At 37.3% G+C, this 15,173-nt stretch overlaps 1 protein-coding gene across 8 annotated transcripts in view; it reads left to right on the top strand.

The window, feature by feature from the left end:
* WASF3 (WASP family member 3) overlaps nucleotides 1-15,173 on the top strand; it is a 74,787-nt gene that overhangs the window by 34,593 nt on the left and 25,021 nt on the right. For all 8 annotated transcript variants that reach the window (XM_040584367.1, XM_040584371.1, XM_040584366.1 and 5 more), the window contains one exon: nucleotides 12,652-12,794. In XM_040584367.1, coding sequence (XP_040440301.1) covers nucleotides 12,662-12,794 — 133 coding nt within the window. In that variant the 5' untranslated portion in view covers nucleotides 12,652-12,661. The remainder of the gene's footprint in view (nucleotides 1-12,651; nucleotides 12,795-15,173) is intronic.

Below are 15,173 nucleotides of genomic sequence, written 5' to 3'. Positions count from 1 at the left end.
TAGGCACCAGAGCAAAATAACCACAGCAGAAAGCTGCAGAATACTTGACTGTTAATGGTGGACCTCGGTAAGGCTGCTTGTGCTTTGTGCTGTTTTTTTGGGTGGTGGGTTGTTTGGTGTGTATTTTGGTTTTTGGCACTCCAAGTCTGTCTTGATTTATGCACTAGTCCTTGATTGCATGGCACTTTGTCATAATGCTGTAGTAAAGTAGCCACCAGAAGATGGACAGCATAGGAACAGATGGTGTGCTTGGCTCAGGATGAAAATAGTTGGTAATTTTTATGTTGATTCACTTACTCAGCTGTTGGATCGAAAACCAAAATATTTTGTTGAATTTTTCTGTAAAATGCACCCAAAATAAATCTGTTTTTTTCCCCCCACATAGACTAGCTGCCACTTCCAGGTTTCTTATATGTAGGGAAAGTGAAATGTTGGTATTAGTTTCACAATCAGGATAATTAGGGAAATCCTGAGTTTCCTGCTGAAATTACGTTGTGTGGGTGGCTGGGAAGCTCCACCTTGAAGAATTTTAGGGATGTTGATTTATTTTGTATTAATTTAAATCTTTATGGACTGCCTGTGTTTTTCCTGTTACATGCCAGGAAATTTCTGCTGCGATTTCAAAGAACCTGGTTGTTCAGGTGGGCATTGGAGTTGCTTAACTGCAAGGTTTTTTTAAGGATTGTGATATACTGTAGTAGTAGAATAAAGCATCATGGCAGTTGTTTCCCAGTGGGAAAGTCTGTCCTGCCTGTTGAGAACTGGGAATGAAGGTGGCATATGAGGAGCTGAGGCAGGCAAAGATTAATACTGAATTGTCATAGTACACAGTGTTTTTTCACTGTTTGACCTAGTTACTGCTCTCTTGCATCATTGCAGAGTGTCATATGTATGTTAAATGTGTGTTTGTGTATATATGTCTGTATATACTGAATATATATGTACACAAACTGTGTACTTGTGTATATATGGATATATGACTTTTGGAGGTTTTTTGGTATGGAAAAGAATTATAAGAAAACACTTTTCCTATGATATTTTAGATTTTGGTTTAACTGAACTATGAGAACTTAACACTTCCCTGTGACATTTTAGATCAACTGCTATGGGGAAAATAGTTTAAGAGCAGATTTCCGCCCCTGCCCCCGAAAAATCCTGTTCTGAAAGGATTTTAGTGGTAAATATCAGACAAGGGAAATAGGGAGCATTGTGTGCTGCTGTAAAATGGGTAATATTGGACATGAAGGGGATACTTCATCTATTTTGTGCTTTCCCCTCCAATTTAGGGTTAATTTGAGTTCTGAGAAACAAATTACTGAATTTGCTTCTGGTTTACCTTGAGGTCATTTGGGGATCTGAATGGCATGTTCTCACTGCAGGTGGGCTCTGGAGGCCTTACTGGGCAGCCTTTGTCACATGGGCTGTGACCCAGGCTGTTGTTTCAAGCACTTTAAATCCAGTAAGGCTCTCTTAAATAGGATCAATGTAAGTCAGCAAGGCCTAGCTGCAACTTACGTTTTCTTTAAGTAATCAAGGCATTTGCTTCTGATAACACTTCCTGTTTGTGAAGGAGGAAGGCTGGGACAAACATGCTCTAAATGACCTTCAGCATCTATTTGTGCATTATTGTAGCCGAAATGTTAAGAAATGGCTTGTTTATAATTACAGACTGTACTGTAATACTCTGTTACAAGTTGTTCCAGCATCAAATCGTTTAGTGTGAAATATCATGCAGTAATGATTCTTGTGTTACAGAAGTATTCAACTTCTGTAATGTAGATAAAAATGTGACTTTAACTCTAAACTATTAGAAGAATGTGTATCCATTTGGATATCCAAAAGTATATTGTATATATATCAAAATATATATGCTATATATATTGTATATATGTATGTAAGTAAGCACTCCCGAGATGTGTAAGGCTATCATTCGAGAGGCTATGTTGAAAGAATCACACTTAAAAAGTGTCTCAGTAGTTTGTAGTAATTTGGGAAACAAAAAGCCACTCTGTGCCCTTTTATTTTAACTGTCAGATGGATGAAGAAGGAATTTGTGTTTGTAATGATGCTTTTTGGCCTGTAGTCCAAAAAGATCCTGGAATAGGCAGGTGGTGAACAAGAAAGAAACTTTCTTTAGGTGGGAAATATCCTGGTATGGTTGACTGTTAGTTAAGTAATAGCATTAAATAGCAGTTCTCTTTGGTTTTAATTGTTTAAATTTTATTACCCTGTGGTATTACTATGCTGGAAAAATTAAGAGGTGCCAAATAGGTGGGAATCACTAGCGATGGAAGTGCATTGCATGATGTTTGAACCATGATTTACTTCAAGGCTACATTAATCTCAGGTATTTCATGGGAATACTACTGGTTGTTGAAAGAGTGGCCTGTAGACATTTTCTTGGATATCTGAGCTGCTGAGTTTGGCTATGGAGAGCGAGAATTCTGGGGCTCTGTCTACACAACCAGCTCTGTGCTCAGAGCTGATTAAGATCCAAGCCTATGACATCTGGAACATTTTGACCTGCTAGTGGACATCTGTTTCTGACCCAACTAGTTCATTGCTGCTTTGTAATTTCACTCCTTTTGACCTCATCTAGTTTATACTTCTCACTGAATGTTACCATTTAGGTCCTAAAGGTTAAAATAAAAGCAGATTTTACAGGATGCCACTTTTCCAACCAGTGTATCAATATTTCTGTGTCTTCATACATGTAGTCATTGGTTATTCGAAATAGAAAGAGCTGAACAGTTCAGCAGCCGTATGATTTGCACATGTCAAGATGATACAAAAGCGAGGGATGATCAATCTTAAAGTCTTCTTTGCTGTGCTGTAGGACAGGGTGCTGCTTCCTTCTCTTTCTTAACTCCACACAGAGCTCCTTCTCCTTGCTCTGGCTCAGTGGTTTTTTTTTTCAAGGGATGGTATTTTTAAAGGGTAAATGTTAGGCAGACTGTATACTGTAGCAAGATACTTATCTTTTTCTTTCCTTCAACTCTACTTAAAAAAACCCAAAAGCTACCACTATTTCTGTATATGTACAAGGAAAATATTTTGAGTTGCTGTGCAAAACTGTTCAAATAGAATTGAAATAAGCTCCAACAAATGCATAGTGTGTATCTTCTCAGTAAAGACAAATGAATAAAACTGAAGGGAAACAAGTGGTGACTCAGTTCAGTTCTGTTTGCTTGAATAGGAGAAGAGATGATGATAAATTCTTGGACTATAATAGAGATTTCCAGAAAGGCCATATGAAAGAAAAATGTGTTTTCAGTGCAGCATAAGTACTTCCTTATTGAAACAAGTCCATTCTTAGGATAACAAAAACTAGCCAGATGCTGTTACATGACTTGAAAAGACTTTTTTCCTTTCTCATGTACACTTACAACATTTACGCTATATTTGGTGTTAGCCTAGTAGTATTAGGTTAAAATAGTAAAATTGATAGTGGCAGTAAGGCTTTTGTTGGTTTTAATGTATAAACACAGTGGAACAGATGTTCAGAACAGTATGGAATATTTCTTCCCCATCCTGCCATCCCTTTCACACCGAACCATCTGGAAGGGACTATGAGCAGGATGAGCAGCCATCACGCTAAGAACAAGATTAATGTGTCGGCGTATTTTGTTGATACTTTAAACTGGTCACTGCTTGTTCACTGGAAAGCAGCAATGTGAATTGTCATTGCGTGTGTGGTTACGCTCTCCATGTGGATATGGAACAAAGACAGAAAAGAATGATCTATATAGAAAAATTAATAAACAGTGGTAGTCAGTCTGGACATGACCCACAAAGGCAGAAATCAACTTTTTTCCTATTCAGTATGCTATATTGATGTGACTAGCTACCTTTTACCCCTTAGCGCAGTGTCAGGTAGTAGACGTATTTGTGTAAAAGCTTCTGTATATGTTTTCCCAGAGTTTTTTAGTCCATGCTCTTGATGTACTTTTTTTTTTTCCCCTGATTTTTTTTTTGCAGCAACAAGCATACCACATGTGGATGTTTTCCAGTTTAATCACTTGGATTTCTTTAGTACCCCTTAGCCTTATTTCTCTTGAGAGAAAGTGTGATTAGTGTTTTGGCTTAAACAAAATTTTGGTTAGAGAAAGGGCATCTTCTGACCTAGAAATGAGAGATGCCAGTCATGTGTGAAGTTGTCCTGGATCTTCTGTGTTCTGATACAGGATGAGTAGAAAAGGGTGGGTGGTTCTGATGTTGGCAAGAAGGTTGGATTCAGTAAAGCAAGCTGTTGTATTGTGCAGTCTGTGAACCTGTATTAGATTTCAGGTAAGCAAATTTGTTCTTAAATAGATAATCTTAGTAACATTAAGTGTACCAAGAAAGATTACAATGTGTTAGTGAAGGAGAAATCTTTATTAAAAGCTTAACAAATAGCTTCAGTTGGGACCACGGTGTTTTTCTCCCATTGTTTTGTGTTTCTTTGCATGAAAAGAATTTTAAGGAATTAAAATCTGACATTAGATTCAAGAAAGCTGCTTGAGAATAATGAGATGCTGAAAACCTGAAACTACTACTGTAGTGAGCTAATCTAAGTGAAAAGGTGAATCTGAAGAAAGTGGCACAGCCAAAGATCTCAGCTTTCAGAGGAAAGATAAACATGAGTAGAAGAAGAGAGGCTAAAGCTAGCTGGGAGATGTTCACAGATGTTCTAGAAAGAGCTTATCCTGCAAAGAAATGGAGTGGTGAAGTCAAGTAAATATTAGTGTTTAAAACCAAATACTTCAACGTAAAAATATACTGTGTACATGTTTTCCTGTATTTTTATAAAAGTCATAAGGCATCTTTAGAAATTGCAGAGATTAAAGTGACAGGGGTAAAAAAAAAATTGCCAAACTAATTTACTGGCAAAGTTTTTTGCATATTGGGCAGTGTGACAAAATGCTGTAAATATAAATTTGGATTATGAGAAATTAATACAGGAAAAAGTGACAGTCCATAAGTATGTTCTATATTCCTTAGATATGTTTTAGTTGGGCCTGAAAAGAATCATAGTTGCATGTCCAGAAATGGGGATAAAACAATGCAGTAACCTCAGTTAGGCTACTGATTATATGTTTGCTTCATTAGCAGAGACCAAGAAATATCTTTATTTCTTCCTTTAACAGTGCTGAAGCCATTTAGTTGGATGACATGTATAAGATTCTTTTTTTTGCAGCAGAAGGTGAAACTGATTATAATCTGTCTCTATTTCATAATAGTAAGATTTTTATTTCCTTAGAAAATTCTGGGGGAAAATATTGTGATGGAGAAAAGTTAGTGTTGGGATTGTAGTTTTGGAATATTTTATTTCTATTGGGAAGAAAAAAAAAATTAAGCAGTAACTTTAGAGTGGTCCCTCAGTCTGTTACAGTGTGGCAGATGCATGAGTATCTTCTTGAACCACAGTCAATGGGTAATACAAAGATGAGGTTGTAGAACAAAGACACAAAAAACAACCCCAAATGCAGCAAGCTTTAGAGAAAATAACACAGATTTCTGAATTGTCTTCATAATTGCTGATAGTATTTAAAAACTTCTCTTAGAGTCCACACTAATATAAGTAGCTACTTAATTTCACGTTAAATAATTCTCAGGACTTTTTCTTCCTGCATCAGTGAACTTTGTCTTGTGTATGCTTGTTTAGAGTTAATGTTAGTGAGAAATTCTGATGAGAACTAAATTTAAGGTAATAGTAAATGTCAGTGTTTGGTGCTGTGGAGATCAATTTACTTTCTTTTCTCCTGACTTTTTAATTAGAGGAAATTTCTAAATTAATATGTTCCCTTTTAATGGTTCAATAAACTTTTTGTGTTGGAGGCCCACAGGGTAAGCAGAGTTAGCGACTCAAAATTTTTGTTCTGCTTTTTATGGGGTTTTTGGAGATGTGGAGGGTTGGCTAGGGAAGCCTAGATCCAAAAAATATATTTAAGTTTTTAATAAACAAAACCAAACACCATCCCCTCCCTGTTGTCTTTTCTCTTGTTATTGCTTAATGTCTTGATTTCTTTCATAATATCACAGGACCATAAAATCTGCCCTGAAGAGCTCAGCACAGACCAAAACACAGCCAAAGAAAGCAAGCAACCCTCCAAGATGGTGAACCTTCAGAAATAGCTCATAGCTATAGACATTAAAATAAGAGCTCTATTAAAGCAAAAGAATTGCTTAAGGGGTTTCTGTGCCCATTTCATCATCGCTAATATGTAGGTTGGTATGATGTAAGAGGAAGATCTGGAGTGGTGGTCTGATGCTAAGAAGAAAAAATATCTTATCATTCCAGCCTTGACTGTCATGCCTTTCATGTAGATCCGGCCATCGGGAGGAAGTTCTGTGGAAATGATGTTGATAGCTGGCTATATATTAAATTTTAGCTATTTCTTTTCAGGTGGACATGTTCTAGGCACTTAACTTTACGTGCATTGTCTTGTTGAAAGACTGTTTGTTGCAGATAAAAAATTGTTCTTGATTTTTAGTTATCCTTAAGGAACAGAATTCTGTTAGACTTTGTGCATAAACCTAATGTGTGCCCTTGCTTCAGCGGGCTGAGTATCAAAATGAAGAGAGTTGCATTAAATATTAGGGGATATGTGAAAAAGCCTGTATATTAACCACTAAATACACTGTTTGTCCCTTACATTGGGATAGCTGTAATAGAAGTACTTGGTACTTAAAAGTGTAATTGTGATGTTTAGTAAAACTTTACTCTGTTTTGATATTTGTTCCATAGTAATGTGGCTGTGAGAGCAATCACATACTTGATAGAATTAGAATAACCAGCAGACGTTATTAAAAATCAGTCATGTTTAGATGCTTTTTTGATAAATATTAAAGAAATCTGGGGCATTGGAGCTGTGTTATGCAACAACTGATGGCTAAATTTTTTATATTCTTTTGCAGTGTACAAAATGTGGAATTAAACTCTGTTAGAATGAAGCCAGTTTAAAAAAAAAACAAACCCCAAACTTTAAAAAGTACACATGAATCACATTAAATGAATCGTGAACTGAAAATAATGATTTCCAGACTATATGCTAGGTCAAATTTATTTGTTTTTAACTTGTCATTACTGATACAGAAGTAAATGACCTCCGCAGATGGTAAGTAGGAAAGATTCAGAAACATTGGGTTCCCAGTCATTTAGGACAAGGGAAAAACTGAAAGGGACGTACATGAAAGGCATGTGTATTCCTTTCCCTTGAGATAAGAGGAGAGCAGCGTCTGCTGTTGTGTAGCCCTTTCTTTGTGTCCTGTAGTGAAGGATGAGGGGCTTTGGAGGACAGGGAGATCTGTGGAAATAGTGACGCTGTGGAAAAAAAAAAAGGGATGGAGAGCATCTCCAAAACTTCTGTTTGGGGTCTTTCATCTTCACTTTCCCTTCTCTTCCTATTTAGCACATACACAAATTTTGAAGTTGGGGCAATTGCAGTGTTACCAAATTGGATGCCATGCAGAGATGGACATTTAGTGTGTTGAACTGAGTGTTAGGACGTTAGGTATGGGAAAAATTAACTGTCTGCAAACATTTGAAATGCTTTAGGCATAGAGACAGTGTGATTAGAGGTAGTGTAATTTGATTGTGGGGCTAGAGGTGAGGAAATGGATAGTGTTTCTCTGGTTTTGATGAGGTGAAATTCCATTTTAGATTCAAAGCAGAGCTTACACACGAGGTGTCAGAACTCACTGTATCATTCTCGTATCTATCAATAGATGCAGTGATTTATTTGCTCCCCAGGCTACTGCTGAGCTCTCAATATGGTACAGACACTGACCTCATATATATATAGTCTTACTAATCTAGGTGCTTAATTTTGAATGGAATCCCATCTGGTGTATCACTTATGATAAGCTGCATGTTCAATCCATCTCTTGTTTTTCTTCCCCACAAAATGAGAATTATGGTAGTTTCTCTTCTTTTATAGAGGTCTGTGAGATTCATCAATGAAAATCTCAAAAGCTTCCTGAAAATAATAGAATATATTCAGGGAAAATTTATAATGGATGGAAAGCTCCTTTTCATGGTTAAAAATATTCAGCTTTGTTATATTTTACTAGAGGATATAAGAAGAAACGTCTTAAGAGGTTAAAAAAGGGATTGAACAATGTCTTTGAATGTAATAAAGAAACATTCAGAAGTAGAGGGGCTGTGTAAGGAATTGGCATTCGTTTTGTGGCATTAGTGAATATAGAAAGAAATTGTAATATTAACCATGAAATTCAACTACATATTTTTAGTGCTACTGCAAATTACAGTGCCTTTTGGGGATGTGGAAGGGCAACAGGCAGGTTTGGGGAACAGCTGGTGCTTTGAGTTTTTGCCAGTTGCTCAAATACTTGAAGACCCAGCTTGTCTCTTATAATAGCAGTGCTCTGCTGTTGTTTGGAAAGATTGTACATTGTGTTAGTAGTCTTTTATGTTTGTAACTGTACATCTGCTTTCTGCTTGAATTTCTTTTATTTTAATTTTTTTTTAAATCTGACTTGCCAAGGCAATGTTAAACTGCATGTCAGAAGTTTGACAGCTGTTGTCCAGAGGAAGGTGGTCCATGCTGACCTGGAGTGATACTGCTGCAACTGCAGGGGAAGTGTGGAAAGAAAACCAAAAATGCTTAGATTATGTCTTTCTGTGCCCTGCTTGCCTCTGCAGCAATAACTACTGGAATAAGTGCCTTCTAATTTTAAAACAAAAGACAGTTATGCAAGTTGTTACAAGGGGGGGGGGGGCAGGGAGAAGAAAAAGGGAGGCAAGAATACTGAGGGAACATGCTTAATGTGAATTTTTAGTGGGATGGTCTAAGCTAATTCAAGCTTCTGATGTCCTGTCCTTTAAGAATGTGTGTGGAAATCGTGTTAGGTTAGCTGTGCAGTTGCTGATGCCTGCAGGATTTTGAGACCCACGTCCGTTTGTGCTCCAGTCATAGTTCAGTCCAGCCAGATTTTGTCTGATCCATGTCCAATGAAGCACGTGTGGATTCAGTGAGATGTTAAGTGACATCTCACCCTCTTAGTTTTCTTCTTCCTGTTTTGACTCCTGTTCCTAATTTTCTGGTCTGATATCTCATACATTTTTACTGCAGCCAGTTAAATATATATATGTATCTATATATCTCTATCTATGCAGTATAGCATCTTTCTATATCCTTCATCTCTTGTGCCAGATGCAGCTGGTGGTTTAAAGCCAGCTGTGTTGTGCATAGGTGGCTCCACGTGGAGAGCAGAGTTGGACCTGTTTATCCAGGCTGTAATTCTATGACTGTATTGCATACTTAGCTGGGGTAAAAAGTGTAAGAAAATTATCGACTATGATGGGTCCCAATCTTCTGAACTGATACAGCTTTTGAAAATAATACCAACTTACTTGCCTTATGTTTTCCATTTGGTTGGGAATGAAAGGGAACAGAAGTTATTTAACCTGTGTCGTAATAGTGAGTATGTTTTACCAAATGCTGGAGTAGTTAATTCGGTGGCAATATCACAATGAATATCTATGTCTAGTAATAAACAGAGGCTGAAGTGTGACTCAAAATGGGTGGGATGAATGTAGAAGGCAGTGAAACTGTCACTGCCAACTCTAATTAATTATTTATTTATTTTCTCATGCATGTGGTAACATACTACCTGCAAGTCTTATTGAGCCTGACAAAGCCTCTGTAATTCAGAGGCTTATTTTGTCTTGATTTCTTGTTTAACGTCCTGTTACATATATTTTGAAAAAAATTTAGCCTTGCTTCTCATGAATTTTCTTCAAGAAAGGTTGTTTGATTTGTGTGTGGTGAAGAAAAGGGTGGTTGTGGTCTAGTAGGCACACAGTAACAAGTGTTTTTTTACTTATTAATGGATTAGTAGCTGAATAGGTCTGTGTTTGATTCAGATAGTTGAAGGTTTTAAATTAGAAAAAACTTAATTGCAATTGCAGGCCTTTTTTGTGGTGTTTCTTTTTTCCTCTGATCAGAAGCAGTTAATGCATTGCTTAATCTGTTGCATATATTTGGTCATTAGTGTTTAGTTTACCTTTTGTAATTCAACTTCACACTGAAATGAGATGACAGAATAATTTAAATCATGCATTAAAAAATGAAGGTTGGTGATCCCCCCACCAGCACTGCGGTGTTTTTTAGCCTGCTCTTCAAAGAAATGGGACATCTTGGACAGTCTGTCTCTTCCTTGCTAGCTCTTGAACACATTGGACCATTTCATAAAGAATTGGTGAGAAAATGAAAAACAAACTGCAGTTGTATGTTTTCTTTACGTTAGCTTTTATGAGTGAGGAAGAACATGATGTAGAGAAGGGACTTAAAGTAGTGTTTCTGGTGAAAGGCATTTGATGATTCCCAGTGTGGTAGCAGTTTCAAGAGGTAGCAGGCAATTAGCCAAGCAGGGTGCAGCCAACTTCCAAGTGGCCCCAGCACATTGCATGGGGTGGTGGGGAAAAGTCGGGTAAACTGCAACAGGTAAGAAGGGGGGGCAGCTCTGAGAATGCCCTACAGAAAGGCATGGGGAAACGGCTTTATTCTGCTGGTCTTCTGGTGTTTTTGTGTAAGAATTCAAATAAGATAGGTTAAAAAAATTAAATTGAGGTGTGAACATGTGTAGCAAAACACATTCCCGTGAATGTCTTAAAGCAAACCAACCCCCACAAACCCCAAACCCAGTAGAATGGCTGCCTTGTTCATCAAAGTGTTTCACTTTGCACAGAAGCATGAGTTCCAAGGAAAGACTGTTTTATGAATTGTCTCATCACTCACAAATATTTCAGGAATTCTGTTATCATAGTTGTAGGGAGTCTTTGTGCCTTTAGTTTGTGCAACATTGTTGTTAATGTTAGAGAAAACCAATTGTAGCTTATGTGTTTGAGTAATACTAAGATTTGGAATTGGATGCTTTGGCACTGATTTGTGCTCAGATTAATTTACTACTTCCTAATTATATTTATGAACATGTTACTGCACAGTGAAACAATTCTTTATAAGTTACTTTTATTCCATAGTTGCAATGTGCTAGCCTGTTTGCAGTGTGGTGTTACTCTTCGATAATCATGAATTTCCAGTTTTTACGTATTTTTGATCAAGTTCAGAGAACTGACTGCATTGGATATTCAGTAATAATTTAAAATGCATCTGTTTGTAGAGGATTATGAAAACATAGAACAGAAACAAGAAGCTTTTCGGTCTAATAGAAAATGTTCCTCTCTTACCTCTGATGCATTGTTTAAAATTTAGCAAACTCAGCTGGCCTCAAATTCTGACATATTTGAATAAAGTGGCTCATTAAGAAAGATGTAAAATATAATTGAAGACTATAGCTTAAAAGTCATGAGCCTGTTTCTTCCTGGCTTGTTCTGAAATAATCTTACAGTTACATAATTTGGTTTTTTGCTGATTACTTAAATTGTTAATTTTTTTAGTAATATTCTTGAGAAAAAATATTTTAAACTTTTGGAGGGAAGTCATTACAAAAATTACTGTGCAATGTTTGAAAAGCTAAAAGGTCTTTTAAATTACTGATGTGGTTTTAATTAGAGATGTTGAAAGGTTACATTAATTGCTTTAGTGCAATAAAATCAAATTTTTCAGTCAAGTCTTTTCAAAATGAACTTAGGTCCTTGGTAACACTTTCTCATTCAGAAAATTTTGGTGCCACATGGTCTTCAAACAGGATATTATTCCTAAATAGTGTATGAACATTGAATTGTCAGTGTTACAAAACGGTCATCAAGTTGACTCATAATTGTGATAATGCCATTTTAAAGAAAACTGCTGGAGAACTTTTTATATTACATGCTCTTGTTTCTGTTTTCGGGGAATTCTGTCCCACCTGGGCATCCTTGCTCTCAAAGCTGCTCTCTGCAGGATAGGGTTTTCTATGCCATTGTGCCCTTTGGTAATGCTTTGAGATCTCTTTTTGTATTTGTTTTCTTTTATTTTTACAGGAAAACCAGTTCTGACAACCTTTTTCTCAGACGTATGTCTTCCCACATCTGGCATGTTCCCAAACTGTTCAGTGCTTCCTCTTACCTCATTCAGATTGTCATTCAGCACCGCCTGTGGAAAACAATCTTTCTCACATTGCAGCTTCTTTCTTATTTGCACCCAGCCTGTTCCTGTGAGGCCCTTGTCCTTATCTGTCAGACGGGTTTATCATTTTGGCTGGAAACTGTCAGGGTGAGGGTAGGTCAGTGTCTGATGTAGCCAGGGAGCTGTAATGCACGGACAGTCCGTCGGTGGCCTGCTTGTCGAGGCAGCAAGCCAGCTTGCTCCAGACAGCGATCTTTCCTGCCATTCCTGTGGGGACTGCCAGTTTTTTATAAATGCAAATGTGCACTGAAGTCCAGTGATTCTGGTGCTGTAGCACAAGTCTGGCTATGCAGTAATTCTTACACCAATTCTAAGGCAAAAATCTTATGTTATCTACGTGGACTGTATCCTCTGTGCTTATCTGTAGTGCTCTTGTGATGTTCTGCCTTGAGTGTGTGACTCCAGTGCCTTGATTGGAATTGTACAAGTTATCTTACAGCTGGAAGGCTGAAGCAAGTGCTTTAAAAGAAGAAAGCTGAAGTATATTTTGTAGAAAAAAAAAAAGAATGTGTGCTACACAGTTTCATAGATCGTAATTTCACTTTTGTAAATATCATTTATTTTTTTCTGTAAATTCCAGGTTGTGAGCCATGCCTTTGGTGAAAAGGAACATTGAACCACGGCATCTCTGCCGAGGAGCTCTGCCAGAGGGAATTACAAGTGAACTGGAATGTGTAACAAATAGTACCCTTGCTGCTATCATACGCCAGCTAAGCAGCTTAAGTAAGTATCTGTAACTTCTTGCAAGTATTTGATTCCTGCTAAAAAACTGAATAAATTAAAAAGCTTTAAGATGGCTTGTTTTAAATAGCAAAATTATGGTTCAGGACATTTCCACTTATGTGTTATAATAATATAATGCTACTTCATTGCTCTTCTGTATTTTGAAATTCATACAAGAAAAGGCTCTCTGAGATTTACAAGTGTGTAAAAAACCAACCAACCAAAACAAAAAAACCCTAAAACCCCAACCCCTCCCAAACCCAACAGAACAAACAAAAACCAAAACCCCAAGCAAATGCCCCAGAATAACGTTAATATATTGAAAAATAATGAAAGGTGATTTAATCTCATACATTTCCATGATCATTTGTAATTTTGGTAAGTTTTTATTGTGTTCTCCTAGTGATACCTTTCCCAGGTTGGAGTGTCCTGATCTGTTAATTATCTTTTTGGGTAGAAACGATTTTTTATTTCTGATCATCGTTAATTCTGTTTTGGATGTGTAAGTTATAGTATGTTGGGGTTTTTTTAAGGTGGGGTGTTGGGGCCATAACCAAAACAGACTTCTTCTGTTTTATCATTAGTTCTCTAAGGATTCATAAAATTATGATTGCTGATGAACATTGAGTTGATATTTTCAAAGAAGTCTCCAAGTGATTCTCTGATCTTTCTTGAGCAGTAGCTGCTGATTTAGTATCCAACGTTATTTATAGTTAATTTGTGTTGTCATTGAGTTTCACTTACTGTTTTATCAGGTAGTTTCTCAGTATTGAGATACTTAAGTTTCAAAAAATTGAGAATGGCTAACGTCTTAATTACATTCACGAATATCTGATAAGACCTCATTTTAGTGTTGTACAATAATTGTGAAAGTATGGATAATATACTATTTACTTGTCTGACTTGCTAGGAACGTTTAGCTTTCATTTCTCCAGGTTTGGTCTTGGGTCTAATCTGCCTGTTACATTTCGTATTCAGATCCGCTTAGGATTGTTGCCGAGGAACTGGCTACTTACACAATCCATATCCTGCAGTTTTCCCTTAGCAGATTTCTTCGGTCACCATAAGTCTGTGTAGTCAGGTTAAAGATCTATGCAAATAAAAGCGTCCTTTGTTTTAATAGATGAATATGTGGTATTTAACGAGCGAAGTCTACCACCAGGCTTGTCCATAGTCTAAAATCTGTCATGTCTGCAGAGGCTTTCTTCTGCAGACAGCATTTGTTTTGCCTGTATTTCAAGCCAACGGGGAGCAAGGAAATGATCACAGAAAAATGCTGTGCTGGAGCTAATGTAGTATGACCTGCTGACAGCATCAGAGCTTGTTGGTGTTCCCACAGCTTGAAACAGAGAGAGAGCAAGTACAGGTCTGTCTTGCAGTCACGCTGGTTTTTAATGTTGCACTGTTGAGTTCAGTGTGGATTTTAAAAACTGACAGATCTGTGCTGTTGCATACAAATTGGACTTGCCTCTGCCTCTGCTCTTTTCAGGAGACATGAACAAGTTTCTATCCAAAAGGAATGTGCTCAGTGGAGCTTTTTTCTATTATGTCTTCCGATTTGGGTTTGTTTGCAGCCAGCTGGCTTGGAGCACAGGCAGAGTGAGCAGCATTCTGTATGAAACTGTGCACTTTTATATAAGGCAAAAGCTTGACTTAAGGGATTCATCACCAGCTAGGAGAGAATCTATTGGGGAGAGGACTGGGAGCATTTGCAGCCTGTACCTGTAAGTACCATGATGCTTTACGTAGTAAACAGTCATGGAGCAATGGCTTTGAACAAAGTTTCCACCAAATACTCCCTTACTTTTGGCAGTTGAGCTTGGTCTGATGGCTGCAGGACTCCAGTCAGTAAAGAGGGACACTCTCTGCAACAGGATCTGTTGCACCATGGTTTTGTTCCCGAGTTTTGCATATGTCTATATATGGAGAAGAAATAATAAATTACATCTGATTGTTGTTGAAGACTATTGAAAACTGCATATTGTACTCCTTTATTGAGATTTTCTTAAATAGATTTCAGTCTGTATGCTAACATACTCATTGTGTTTCAAGTTGCATTACTACTCTTTAACTTCTTTGCTTTCCATGAGTCTTTAAATATTTTTGTATCTTTGGCTTCTCCATTCATTCAGATAGTTGTCAGGTTGAAATCATATTTCTATATGGGTATAAACCATCTGTACGTGGGTACAGAGCTACTTTCTTTGACCCATATGCAAGTGTTGCTAGACATTTTTTGCTGTACAACATAAAACAGTGGAAGTGTGATCTGTGGGGACTGGGAAGACTTTTTCTTTCATGCAGAGAGCAGTGTCCACCAGCTTGCCTCCGAGTGTTTCCCTGGGTAGATTGGCCATCGGCTCAGAGTTTCACTAGTTT

Source organism: Falco naumanni, chromosome 2 (genome assembly GCF_017639655.2).
Source record: "Falco naumanni isolate bFalNau1 chromosome 2, bFalNau1.pat, whole genome shotgun sequence".
Taxonomy (NCBI): domain Eukaryota; kingdom Metazoa; phylum Chordata; class Aves; order Falconiformes; family Falconidae; genus Falco; species Falco naumanni.
Note: the sequence above shows the minus strand (reverse complement) of the source record. Positions and strands in the feature narration are given on the sequence as shown.